The following is a 13,263-nucleotide window of genomic DNA, read 5'->3' on the forward strand; positions in this document are numbered from 1 at the left end:
CGAGGCGTCTTCTGTCCGTCTTGCCGGCCTCATTCAGAGGCCACGAGCGTACGGGTATCCACAACTTGGGAATCATGTATTGCGGCAAGTTGATTTTGGAGTCTGTGTGCTGTCTTGGATATCGCCTGCTTGAACATGTCTGATGTGTGGGCAAGGAGTGATTCTGGAGAGGTTGCGTGACAGTCTAGCAGCTCAAGAGAAGCGGCCAAGGTGTTGTTGCCGCCTATGTTGACTTTTGCAACGGCAATATGACGGGCTTCTGAAAATCAAGGGCAAGATTCAATCGCGTTTTCAAACTCTCCGAGCTTAATCCGCAGTCTGTTGAGCTTGATTTGCCCGTAGTCCTTTCTGCCCACCATCTCCACGTTGCCGTCAAAATTAAACCGCGCCAGGTCTCCTGTTTTGTACAGGATATTGCCCTTTTCCTTGGCAATCCAATTGAAATGTCTGATGAAGGAAGCATTTGTCTTCGCCGCGTCGTTGAGATACCCTCTGGCCAGCGTCGGTCCGGAAACAACGAGTTCCCCGACGCAGCCTATCGGCATCAGATGCCTGCAATCCTCTTGGTCAACAATCCACAAGTAGCCGCCTAGACGCTTTCCCACGTTTCCAACTGGCCTTTCCGGGCTGATGGGCCCGACGGCAAAGCTAATAGCGCTTCTGTTGGGCCATAACTGTTGACAAATACCTCCAGGGGCGGCTCGCGACAAGCCCACTTGTCTATAAAGGCTCGGCTTGCTATCTCGCCTGCAAGAGTGACCAGTAAACCCGGGCATCGCGGCTGGCTCTAACAAGTTGGCAACCGTCGGCGTCAGATCGACAAAGTTGATCTCCATCTTGACAAAAACCTCTTCAAGATGACCTATGCGGTCCTATTCGGACGGGATGCATACGCAGCCACCATAGGCCAGGACGGCAAAAATATCCAGGACGCTGGCGTCAAGCGTATACGAGCTAAACTGAAGAGCGCGCGTCTTGTTCCCGCGTCGATGGTGCTGGTACCTCTTGCCGTGCTCCGAGATGCTCAAGCTTGCGGCACGTGTTTTATCATCACACCTTTGGGCTGCCCGGTGCTGCCCGAAGTAAAAATGACATAGGCTACATCGCTAGGGGTAGCCAGTCGAGCCTCGTGTGGTGTCTGGGCCCAAGTGGGCGTAATGAAAGGAAACGGGGACGCAAGGGCTAGAGTGTGTACGGAGAATCTCAAAGAATTGTGCTGGAGCGCGGAGACAATGACGACTTTTGCCTTGACCTCTTGAATGATAAACTCTAGGCGGGAGATCGGATGAGACGTATTAAGTAGGATATATCCGGCCCCGGCCTTAAGCACTCCCATTATGGCGACCATTATGGAGGCTGATGTTTCAAAACACAATGGAACGAGATCCCCGGGCCCGATACCAAGTCTCCTGACTAGGGTCTCCTTTACAGCCACCGCTGCCGTATCTAGTTCGGCATATGTTAGCTTCCCGTTATGTGCGTTGACGGCAAGATCGTGTGGCTTACGCGCAGCAGAAATCTCGATGAGCTCGTGAAGGCACGTCTTGGTACAACACTGTGGTGTTTTGTTCCAAGCCACAAACTGGGAAAAGTCATGTTGCTCTGCTAGGCTCCATATTGTAGATTGAATAGTGGAAAGGCCGGCACTGTGTCTATTCAAACCCGCAATCATCCATGAAAGCTGCCCAAGCATACCATTCACTTCTTGTCTTTGCATCAGCATAGGATCGTACAAGGCGGACAAGGAGATGGTATGTTTCAGGCGATTGTACGAGCATTCCGTCACCAGACTGAAAGAACCGACCATGCCCGGCTGATTATCCAGCACGCGCGTAAGCTCCAGACACGTCGTCTTCTAAATGCGCGGGTTGAACAATCAAAAGGTTCCGAGCCCTGCATGCGTCTCGAGCCGGCTCGCTAACCTTTTGGATCCGGCCTAGCTCATAGTATTCATAGGGCACCATCGACACAGCCTGCTCATGGATCTGCGACAGGTATTCCGCTATAGATTGATCCCTGTCAAGCTCTACTACCACGGGCATGGTTGTGATGGTTGGGCCGGCCATCTTGTCGATCCCGGCAACCGCGCTGCCACGTCTCGGCGTGGTGACTGCAAAGCAGGCCCTTTTGATCTGGCCCGACGACCTGCTGCGCATGGCGACAAGAATGAACAAAGCAGCCCCAAACACGATTGCAAAAGTAAATGGACAAGCGTCGGTCCATTCCAGGCGTGTCTCGATTCGATGACTCGAGACTGTCGCAGGCGTGTATCGCGAAGAGGGCAGAGCTGGAAAATGCTCTCCGTGAAAATCACCCGTACTCCTTTTCCAGAATCCAGCGGCTTCCTCCTCATCTTGGGTTAGGGTTAATTAGTATCGGTTGGTATGATTAGTGATTGACCTCCAACCAACGCAACATGGGCTGCGACTGTAGAAGCCGCAAGAAACACGCTTGGACAATCTGCAAACATACTTGGTAAATATTATATAAGCAACATCTGATTGAACCACAGCTTGAGGTATTTCTAATAAGTGCCAGGCTTCGGCGCATTTTGGATCAAGCTGTTTTCCACTATTAAGAGAAATCTTGGTCATGCAAACGTTGTGACTCATGGCAACGCCGAGAATTCTTCTAGCATCAAATCCTCGATGGTGCAGCATACCACCTTGACGGGGTAGTTCAAGAGTTTCGATGCTTGGTCAGGCGTATAGAGAACCATCTCTACATCCAGCTTGCCTCGGAGCAATTCTAGCTGATGTTTTGCAGAGTCCAGTGCTAGTGGAACGTAAGCAGCGCCAGCCTTGAGCATAGCAAACATGGAGACGATTGCCACCGCACTCTTGGACACGAGAAGGGGAATGGTATTGCCGCTTGCGATTCCAAGCGATCCAAGCCTAGCAGCAAGTTTAGAGGACAACACATCCAACTCGGCGTATGTGAGCAGGGCATCACTGGCACTGACTGCGTTCAACGATGGCCACTCGCGAGCTCGCGGGTAAACAATTGGTCAACTCGAGTTGGACTCGGTGCAGGGGCAGAACTATTCCACATATGCACCTGTTTTGTCCCTCGTGGACCAGAAATGTCAAGATCGTCTAGGGTTTGACGTCGTTTCACAACTAATTCGGAAAGGAGACGGGAGAAAATGCAGGCGATCTAGCCAACTTCCTCCCTGGCAATGGCACGGTCGTCGTGCCAGACATGATGGAGATTAGTAAATGGTTCCCTCGCGGCTGGCATTCCACCGCAAGACAATCTTCTTTGAATAAAATGTCCCCAATTTTTGCGGAATGAGTATTTTACTTGTAGCCGTTTCATACTCGGGAGGTAGCAGTTGGACCACAAGCAACGAGCTGACTTGACAGGCATTGTGTGCATCAGAACCAAGCCTGCGTATGTTTTGGTAGCCGAATTGCTCCCACGGCAGTGTGTCAATTACAGCAGCCTCCATACTTTCAAGATAACTGCCGACGACTTGGCACGGGGGCGCAAAAACTCGTCTGGGGACGGTCACCATGGTTGGTCCCACGATAGAATATATATATTCAACCGGCGCGGTACGCCCTGTACGTACGCATCCGAAACTAACATCCTCAAGTCCAGTGTAATGGCAGAGAAGAAGGCCCCAGGCGGCCTCGGCAATCGTGGCCAACGAGTCACGGTCATCAACGGGCAGCTGAACTTTCACCGAGTATTTCTGATTCGTCTCAAAATGTGTTGATGTCTTGATTTGTGGTAGGGCTGTCACAGAGACACCTTTTAGATTTTGTTTCCAGTAGTTTTGTGCTTGAGGTGCTTTGCGCAGCTCCGTGATATATTGTACAAACGGCGAGAAGGGCGTCGGTGCATCTCTTGAAACATTTGTCGCAGACTATTGTTGCTCGACATCTGCGAGCACCGACCTGGACAAAGGCCGCGAGCTTTGCGATTGATTCTTCCTCTCGCAGCCACTGAGCCACGCAGGAAGCAAACATGCCCCCCTGTTGCTGAAGCTGTTGCTCCGACTCGGTAGACTCGACTCGGATTCCCTTCACCTTTACCATTTGATCCTTGCGTCCCACGAGGCAGATACTGCCGTCCGCTGTACACCTCCCAGTGTCACCGGTGAGGCAGATTCGAGATGGTGTCAAGCCAGCGGCCAAACCAGACGCTTGGACAAAGTGTTTCGCCGTCAGGCTCGCGTTATTCACATAACCGCGGGCCAGGACGTGGCCCGCAACGGCGATTTCTCCCATGCAGCCCTTGGGGACCGAGTACAGTGCGCCGGTTGAGTCTTGTCGTACTAGTAAAGCCCGTACTCGGTTCCGGTTCGTGCTGACTTCACCGCCTCTGTCTTAACGGTCTGGAGGAAATGGATGAGTACCGCCACGGCACGAGACAGGTTAGATCCTTCCTCTTGATGCATCACGGCTGACTATTTCAGCATGGAGAATGGATCTGACCCGTTATTTACACACTTAGTATGACACTAATGCGGAACAAAGCGTTACCATATATTCTGGCTGTAGATTGCCCCTATTCCTTGAGTATGTTGCTTGTCTTGGCATGCATTGTTGCCTAGAAGCTTACACGTGTGATCGTGCCGGTTGGCCGTCTCCATTCGCAGATATTTGCATCTCTTGCACTGTAATTTCTCGTGCCGAATTGTGCAGAAGCCGCCTCCACCTCCGATGAGGTTTTCGAAATACGGGCCATCCTCCTCCCCTTCCTCCGCCTCTCTCCCAGCTCTGCAAGCCTACCAGGCACTTCTATTCACTGACGGCTCCATCATGGGTACCTTTACTCAGTGAACGATCCAACTACTAGAATATACGCCAAATGTTTGCTAGGGAATGGCCGAGATGCTTGGAGAAAGGATTCAATTCTCCAACACGCTACAGTGAATTCGCCACGAGGGTCAGGAGCAAGTTAACGTTCATGTTGCAAAAAGGGGGGGCGGCACTCGGTAGAATCAATGAGAAAGGCTGGTCATTGTCTGACACGTTCAAAATCAGCGGCATAAATCGCCAGACTAGGTGGCAGCAGTCTGGGAGGCGCAGTTTGCCCCTAATTCTCGTATATAGCTGTCAAGGCTGTTTGTCGACCAGACGCCCAGCAGTGCACTAGTATACAGAATCGACAATTTACTCGGCCCTCGGTGAGACAATCATGTATACTAGGAAGGGACCGCCCTACCCGCCGGATTGAGCGAGATGGAGTGCCCCTTTATCTCTTATGCTCTACTCGGGCTGTCGGGCACTACCCACCAAACTAGTGTCTCATAACATGTCAAGGCACCAGCCGCATGAACAGAGTGGCAGACACCTTTGTGCAGTATCATGAATGCTTGATGCGCATTTTTGCCATCGGGGTCTCTGCCTTGTCTGACCAAGGAGGGAACGTGTCCTTGGACGGCGGGACAGAATCAGGCAAGTAACACCCCGTCGATGAATTCTTTCCATCATGTCGAATTGTGAGTACCCTATTTACATGCGAGACGGCTAGTTCAGACATGCTGTGATTGGTTATGTCCAGGTTATAAATATATAAGCTGCCAAGGATAATTATATACAAGATTAAAAATACAGGTTGAAGCATTATGCTCGAGCGTTATTTCCGCAGCCCGATCTACTCCGTACACCGAAGGGGAGAGGGAAGCAATCGTCTTGTCCTAATAGGTGGTGCGAGTGCTCACTCGAGTCAGGCACGCCAGCGACTCGTCCTACTCGTCGAACAGGAAGGAAATTAAGGAAGGGTGGAGAGAGAATTATGCCCTACCCCTCTCTGGAGAGTATTCAACATAGTTGTAAGCATTATATTATGCATAAGCACGCATGTGTCTTTGGGAAGGTGTCGCGACAAGACTGAGTTACGAGCATGGGTGGCGTAGGGATTCCCAGGGTAAATCGAAGAGGTATAGGGCCATCGAGTTTCAGAATATAGTGCTGCTACAAAAGATCCGGTGCGCATTTCTGCAAGCCATGCTTTTAAAATGAATGCTAATCAATATAGTGTTTCAATTAGAGTAGAGGTTGTTTTATATACGGCCCACAATCCCCAATATGCTGGTAATTTCTCGGTCTCTTGGTATGTAATGCACTTGAGAGAAATAATGAGGAAACATGCATCTTTACCTCGCGTAAAGTAGATATATAACATGCTGAGGTTACGCTCTCTTTATAGTCCATGTCAAGCTCTATATGGGACTATCTGATAGCTGTTCAGTCGTTTCTCTTCACTCGTTTTTTTATTTCCCGTGCCTTTACCATGGGGCCCAACAAAGCTATCGCGGCCGCAATCGTGGCATTCGCAGCCCAAACAGCTAGTGCGAAACCCGTTGACATTCAACCAAAAATTATTGGAGGATGGGAAGCCAACCAGGCTGAGTGGCCTTGGATCGTCTCTATACGACTTGAATATCCGGGCGGGCGACATCGCCACATCTGCGGCGGAACGTTGGTGTCACCCGACACTATAGTCACGGCCGCCCATTGTAATCAAGATAGACTCCGGCCTGGCTTGTTTTCAGTCCTTGCTGGGTCAAATGTAAGTTTGCCCTTTTCGTATAACTGCCTCTTTAACAAGACGACTTGTGCTGGTAGCTCTGGTGCTCATATTGACTCTTTTAGGACCGCGAAAGCAGAGAAGCTACTGTCGTTGGAGTAGCTCAAATTATTGACCACCCACGGTTTAGCACTGAAACCATGCAAAATGATATTTCTGTTTGGAAACTATCAAGACCAATTCCAGAAAGTAACACGATTAAATATGCCAGGATGCCGCGGCAGGGCGAGGACCTGCCACGCTCAGCTGCAGTAAAGGTAGCTGGCTGGTATGTATAATCAAGAAATACTTCATCTCTACCGAGCGAGTTTCTGACAACTGGCTTAGGGGAGCTATACGGGACACAAGAAATAAACCACAAGGTGCTCAAGGCATACTGGCACGAGATGCTCCACAAGAGCCTTCCCCGAAACGATGGGTTCCTGTCATCACTCCGGGCCCCCAGCCGCGGCCTCCAGTCGACGAGACAATGTCGCCTTTCCTCCTGCGAGAAGCTTCGCTCAGCGTCGTCGACCTCAACTCCTGCATAGAGGCATACATATCTGCGTCTAAATCCAAGCGTGGCCAATTCAGCAAAAGCTTCGTTCCGCAATTTGCACAAACTATGATGTGCGCAGGTGTATACGGAGGGGCCCAGGATTCCTGCTATGGAGACAGTGGCGGTCCTCTTGTTGATGCCAACTCCAAAGCACTGGTTGGTGTAGTTTCGTTTGGTCTTGCTTGTGGACATCCGAAAGCTCCCGGCGTTTATACCAAAGTCAGCAGCTATCTGGACTTTATTAGGCGAGTAGCTGGCAATATCGGCGGTAACGGCGACAATGGCAATGGTAACGGCGATAATAACAATAACAGTGATAACGGCGATAACAGCAGCGGCAACGGCGACGATGACGGCGTTACTCAGGTGCCTCCAAACAACTATAATTACTGTAGACACTTGATTGGACAATTCTTGCTAACCGCCGGTAACGGCGTCGTTATCCAGGTGCCTCCAAACTTTATTTACTGTTTACGCTTGCTTTCTAAAGTCCAGCCATCTTTCTAGCTATCTCGTTAGTTATTCTAAGTTTCGTCGATCGGCTAGCTAGATGCACCATCATATATGTTTATAAAAATACTCTGTTGAACAGAATTTCAAGACGGTGCATTACGAGTACTACATATGTATGTTCATCGATCGTCATATTGTGCAGGCCAAGCTAGGCACAAGACGTGTTAGGCTTCGAGTGTGTGGCGGTATTTCGTACGAGCATGAATGTGCCGCCGTAAGGATGACGTATCAATTGATGCGCTGCGACGGAAACGGTCCAAGGTCACACATGGAGTCCTCGGCAGGGCCCAAATCTTCAAAAACAGCCCAGCAGGAATCCAGATTATTTCCGTCGCTGTTCGTTTGTCGCTTCTCCTCGACGCTTGTAAAATACGAGGCATATAAGAGTACATGTTGGCATTGAGAATACCAACTTGGCAGCAATCTGCAGCGACAATACGCACCAGACCGTTTACAAAATTCGACATGAAAGAATGGTAGCACAAATTAAAGCCACAGAAGACTCAATACGAAACCATGAACCGTGCCGCCTGGGACGAGCGGGTTCCGTCTGGTTTGTATGTCGATGCTCTTCGTCAATTGATACAAGCTAACCACCGAAAGTATGTCGCCTCCGCCGACTACCAGGTCAGGAACTACATCTCCAGTGTTCATTTCATCGGTAATGTCGTTCAGTTTGACCGTCCGCTCCTCGGTGACACCACCGGGCTCAACTGTGTGCACCTGCAATGCCACATCGGCACCGACATGCTCGGCCTCGCTCGCCTCGGTGCCGCATCCGTGACCGGGCTAGACTTCAAATTCTGGGGTAGCAATTACAGCGGCGCGCAGACTGGCCGATTCGACGGCTGGCGGCGGCGGCGAGAAGCTCAAGTTCGTCGAGGCCTCGGTGTAACAGGGGCTGACGGTCCTGCCGCGAGATACGTTTGACCTCGTCTTCATTAGCATCGGCTCCGTGTGCTATGTTGCCAAAATCAAAGAATGGGCTCGTGTCGTGTCTAGACTTTTGAAACCGGGTGGGCGGCTATTTGTCCGCGAGTTTCACCCAGTGCTGTTGTCTTTGGACGATGGGAAACCAGACGAGATGGTGTTTAACTTGCCGTACTTTGAGCGCGAGGAACCCGGCATTATGGATAAGCAGGGAACATACGTCAGCTCGGGGGACTGTATATTCACCTTGACCAAGCGCGCATTGTTTAACCATGGGATTAGGGAGGTTGTACAGGCGCTGCTGGATGAGGGGATGAAGTTGACAGGGCTGAGGGAACACCAGCGTGCGCCGTTGACAGGCGCGCAAGCAGAACTAGAGGTGGACCAACGAGGCGAGTCGCAGGTTAAAGAGAAGCCGTTGGCACGACGCATATATCTTCACAGGAGATTACTCTTTGAAGCGTCGACCGTGGCGATTGCCCTTTCGTATACGCTACTAGCCGTCAAGGAATAAGAGCTCAGGATGGACACTCCACCTTGAAGGCTTCAAAATGATTGGAACCCTTAACAGGTACTGCTAATATTGTAGCTGTGTTTGTAATAGTTCGTCTAAGCGGCGTAGTCGTAGCCAGAGAATGTTTGTCGTCAAACTACAACTCGTGTGTGACAAGGGCGTGGTTATAAGGACTTGGAACAAATTCGTATTCAGCGAATAATTAGCCTTAATAGGAATGGCCCTCGGTTTCCTCAAGGCCTTACAGGGCAGATACTCCTTATTTATACAACGCAGCGATGAGCAAGCGAGCCTGGGGCACAGGCCTCAACTCGGCCTCGGGCCCCTTTTGTAACTGTCAGGTTCAAGGGACGGCCAGGTTAAAGACAGTTGACGCCACCTCGTCCTCCACTCGGTAATCACAGATAAATAGAGTCACGTAGTATATTGGTAGATGGAGCCCTATATATGATGTACATGGAGACCGTTGGCGCCGCCTACTTTGAACCATACTCTGTAGCACCACTCCCAATCCCCATGCTGCTTATGCTGCCATCAAGACGGGGCCTTCTTTGCAGACTCCCTCTCAGGTTATCGGCTCGCTCAAATCAACGTTACAAACGGGCATCTCTTTTTTAGGCGGTGGCGACGGGCTCCGGCTCTGCGGCACCGCCGACGAAGCCGTCTCTCGCCTCGCCGACGCCATCACTGGCTTCGCTGACGGAGGGCCTGCAGACGAGATGGGTTTCGTGTCGGCAGACCCGTCAGACTCTGATGGGGTCGCCGTCTCCTTGTATATTAATTTGAGCGGAGAGTACCCGTCGGTGCCTTTGGTCACATAGATCTTGTCTTGGCCAGAGGTTTCCGCTGCCAAAAACCCAAGGGACCCCGACGCGCCCTTGAACTCGAGGGTGACGGTGTCGCCAGTCTCTATCGTCCCCTGCTTACCCTTGCATTCGCCATCATAAAAGCGCATAGTATAGTCTCGAGTCCTTGTGCCGGAGATGAAGTAGATGGGTCCGTTCTTGTCTTTTTTGGGAGTACCGACCATGCTCACAATCAACCGCGCCGTCTTGGCGATGTCGGAAAATGTAAGGTAAAGATGCGACTCGCAATGCATCAGATAATAGTCTTTGCCGTATTCCACCTAAGCCCAGTAAGTAGGCGCTCTCTGGACGCATGATTCCACATGGTGCTCACCGTGGTAGCGACGTCGCCTTTGTCTGCCGACGCCAATTCCCATGCCAGAAATTTGCCGGTTCGTTTCTCAACCTCGGGTCCGATTTCGATTTTGCCCGGATCTTTACCTCATGTTAATACATTGACGTGCCAGCAGTGGAGGAACCGCTTCTTCAACTTACCACTCCCTCCATGTCCCACCATGTACTTGCCCCCAAGGCACGCCTTGACATTCAACGTAAACCTCTGCCCAACCGGTGACTCAACCGCTGTGCCTGTATTCTTCCACACCGGCAGCTGTTCCTTTACGTATCTGAAGCCTTCCAGCGTGCAAATCAAATCCATCAGGCGCACAACTCTCCCTTGCTGAGCATCACGTCAGGCACCGAGCATGGCAATCCCATCAAACAGACTTGACGCACCTTGAGAATTCTCCAGTTGCCATAGTAGGCCACAGATGGCGCCCACGCGGCTGGGCTGGAGACATTGTATCAGTGAACCGAGACTACGTGGTGTTGCGGATGGCTTGCTTACTCGTTGCACAGCAAGGTGTTCCCACCGTTCGCTTCCCAGATGAGGGTTTTGGAAGACTCCTCATTAGAGGCGCCCCTCGCGTCCTGAGATGATTGCTGATGAGACGCGGACACGGATCCCGAGTATCCCACGCCGCCGAGCGACACGGCAGCAGCAGCCTTCAGCGACTTGGCCGTTGACTCACGGCTGCTATCCGAGCTCGTCTCGTATTCCTCTGAAGCAAACAGGGACCCCCCGAGCTGAACGGTGGTGCTAAAGAATTCGCCTGACCGGTCAGCGCAACATCGCAGAACCAGAGCTCTTGGTCTACCTACCATATCTCTTCAAGAATCTGCTATAGCCTGCGGCGTCTTGGATTGCTTTCAAGTCTTGCTCACACTGGGGGGTTAATTCTAGACCCAGTTCGTCGAGGAACATGGTGACCCGTGGGAACTTGGATTCAGGTTAGTCCGTCAACGTATGCCGGCAACCCAGGTCTGTCACCTACATTGTACGACATTGTTGCTTTGCCCTTGCTCGTTGCCGTGCTGCTTTGATTCGAAGTGTTTTCCGCCACGGACAAGCTTGCAGACGCATCCACGCTACATCCAAAGGCCCCTCCGCTTCTATTACGTTTTTTTCGTTAGAACACATGTACTTGTAAAGTTTCGGAGCGGAAAGCACAAACCCCGAGGCTGAAATGTCGGTCTGCGAGAAGCCCTGCCTTGCTAGAGATTCTTGCGCAGCAGAAGTAGAGTAGCGAAACGCCACGTACGACACGTCGTCATTCGTATAGCGCGGAATACGCAGGTCCAACTGTGCGTGTGTCGTGTTAGCGTCGAGGCATTTCACCGTCATGTTGCCGTACGAACCTCGACATTCTTCACCATGCTGCTTGCCACCGTGTCGGAAAGCACCTTTCTCGTCGCTAAACGGAATGCTGGTAGGACATGAGCCCAAGAACGTATTGGCCGTTTGTATGATAGAGTACGTACCTGGGTACTTGGGCTTCTGCACCCCAACAACACGCGTCTCGGTTTTCTTCTTTCCTTTTTCTACTATAGTCACATCTTCGGTAATGGTGCTGATGCCGTAGCAGAGCTGGTTCGTCTCAACCACCACTCCCCACTGCTTCTCCTCGAGCTCGGAAACGTGCCTGATGGTGTATTAGCACATGGAGATGATGCATACAGCGTAAACCGTCTCACCTCGCGTTGGTACCGGTCAATGGACTGCTATAATACGAGGGAACAAAGTCGTTCCATCCCTAGAAAGTGTTAGCCGGGCGATGGACTTGCGCGCTTGGCCAACACACCGTCTCTGTAGGAAGTTTTTCATCCTTCATGAATACCTCAATGGCTTGGCCTTTTGCGTCTATCTGGTACGAGTTAGAGCCTATAGCACGATACACACACATGTGATGGTATACCTTGAGGCATTTGGATAGGTAGTATTCAACAGACATGGAGTCTTGAACTACGGCACCTGACGCCAAGCAAAAGGGAAACTGTAAGCTAATCTCGTCGGTTAGCCAAGGAGGCCGCATGGTGAGCTTTTGCCACCTTACAGTTCAACACAGCGAGTGTTCTTCACGATCAGCGATCTCAAGTCGGATAGCTTCTCATCATCAACATCGGTGCTGTGAATCTCGAGAAAGAAGGCCTCGACCGTGCTATCCACGCCATCCGTCACATTGATGATGCAAGTAACGGGCGTTGGGGGAGGGGTTTGGGTGTTGGTTGCCAGCCCAGGCTTCGAGGCCTCGGTATTTGCAGCATCAGGCATGTTGATGGGATGTCGGTAGTGGTTAGAAATGGGACGGTAGGAATTTCTCAATTCTTGCAAGGACTCGTGGAACGGGATTGTGCACGAGTGCAGATGATGATATTTATAATGGATTCTCCAGTCGCCGTCTGTAGATGCCGTGTCGAGACCGACAACGTCCCCAGATGGTTGACCGCATCGAGTCGTCTCAAGCCCAAGGCTGTAGCACATTCAATATCGGCCGCCGCATTGGGTCTAGAGCAGGCCGGGCGCATGTTTCATTTCTTTGGGATACCGGGCAGACGGGCGGATGGGAACCATTTCCTAAAAGCTCGGTCAAGTCTTACCTTCATCCACACCGGTCTGCGCAACGCGAGCAGATCAGAGGGCCGCTGGGTCGTCACTGCATTAGCATCTACACGTATTAGTCGAATGTTACTCTCCCGACCCCTCCACAGGCATATACAGGAAGCTATTCATGCGGTCCGTCTGCGATGCCGGCCGTGACATGTACGTGGAGGACCGAGGCCGAGGTGTCACAGGATCGTCATCAACGTCCATCAACCAATTGTTCTTGTCTCATCACTCTGCATTCAGCCAGCCATGCATCGCAAACTCTGCCAATTTCACTTTCCGCTACCCCAGCCTCCAGAGCGCACCAGATTTCCCCATGATTTGATACGACGGGGCAAAAGTGCCGAAATCAGCGTTTCCGGCCTTCAGAACCCTCGCTTGATTGCCTACAAATGCCGCTGCACGCCCCTCGCGTTGTCTGCCTCACAACGGCAAC

The 13,263-nt window shown here is 51.5% G+C and overlaps 5 protein-coding genes across 5 annotated transcripts; 1 reads left to right on the top strand and 4 right to left on the bottom strand.

Annotated features, from left to right (window-relative positions):
• Positions 1-266: 266 nt before the first annotated feature.
• Positions 267-836, bottom strand: chyA (Nonribosomal peptide synthase chyA; the record flags this gene model as incomplete). The annotated part of the gene is made up of 1 exon (XM_014684023.1): positions 267-836. The coding sequence occupies one exon, from the start codon at positions 834-836 to the stop codon at positions 267-269; it is 570 nt and encodes a 189-aa protein (XP_014539509.1).
• A 188-nt stretch (positions 837-1,024) lies between these two features.
• dtxS1_1 (Nonribosomal peptide synthetase dtxS1) lies at positions 1,025-2,156 on the bottom strand (the record flags this gene model as incomplete). Its single annotated transcript, XM_014684022.1, has 3 exons — positions 1,025-1,446; positions 1,507-1,855; positions 1,923-2,156. 3 exons carry the CDS (start codon positions 2,154-2,156, stop codon positions 1,025-1,027), a joined length of 1,005 nt encoding a protein of 334 aa, XP_014539508.1.
• Positions 2,157-2,608: 452 nt separating this feature from the next.
• On the bottom strand, positions 2,609-4,235 carry tycC_1 (Tyrocidine synthase 3; the record flags this gene model as incomplete). The annotated part of the gene is made up of 2 exons (XM_066131150.1): positions 2,609-2,926; positions 3,903-4,235. 2 exons carry the CDS (start codon positions 4,233-4,235, stop codon positions 2,609-2,611), a joined length of 651 nt encoding a protein of 216 aa, XP_065987120.1.
• Positions 4,236-6,246: 2,011 nt separating this feature from the next.
• On the top strand, positions 6,247-9,038 carry PRSS8 (Prostasin; the record flags this gene model as incomplete). Its single annotated transcript, XM_014684021.2, has 5 exons — positions 6,247-6,525; positions 6,609-6,811; positions 6,871-7,528; positions 8,198-8,467; positions 8,493-9,038. 5 exons carry the CDS (start codon positions 6,247-6,249, stop codon positions 9,036-9,038), a joined length of 1,956 nt encoding a protein of 651 aa, XP_014539507.2.
• Positions 9,039-9,652: 614 nt separating this feature from the next.
• Positions 9,653-12,494, bottom strand: G6M90_00g080230 (uncharacterized protein; the record flags this gene model as incomplete). The annotated part of the gene is made up of 15 exons (XM_066131151.1): positions 9,653-9,746; positions 9,836-10,164; positions 10,218-10,318; positions 10,379-10,562; positions 10,619-10,673; positions 10,731-10,995; positions 11,045-11,162; positions 11,218-11,335; positions 11,398-11,525; positions 11,582-11,649; positions 11,705-11,865; positions 11,918-11,976; positions 12,025-12,087; positions 12,139-12,223; positions 12,277-12,494. The coding sequence occupies 15 exons, from the start codon at positions 12,492-12,494 to the stop codon at positions 9,653-9,655; spliced, it is 2,046 nt and encodes a 681-aa protein (XP_065987134.1).
• Between the last annotated feature and the right edge of the window lie 769 nt (positions 12,495-13,263).

The sequence above is a fragment of the Metarhizium brunneum genome, chromosome 4, assembly GCF_013426205.1.
Source record: "Metarhizium brunneum chromosome 4, complete sequence".
NCBI classification, from domain to species: domain Eukaryota; kingdom Fungi; phylum Ascomycota; class Sordariomycetes; order Hypocreales; family Clavicipitaceae; genus Metarhizium; species Metarhizium brunneum.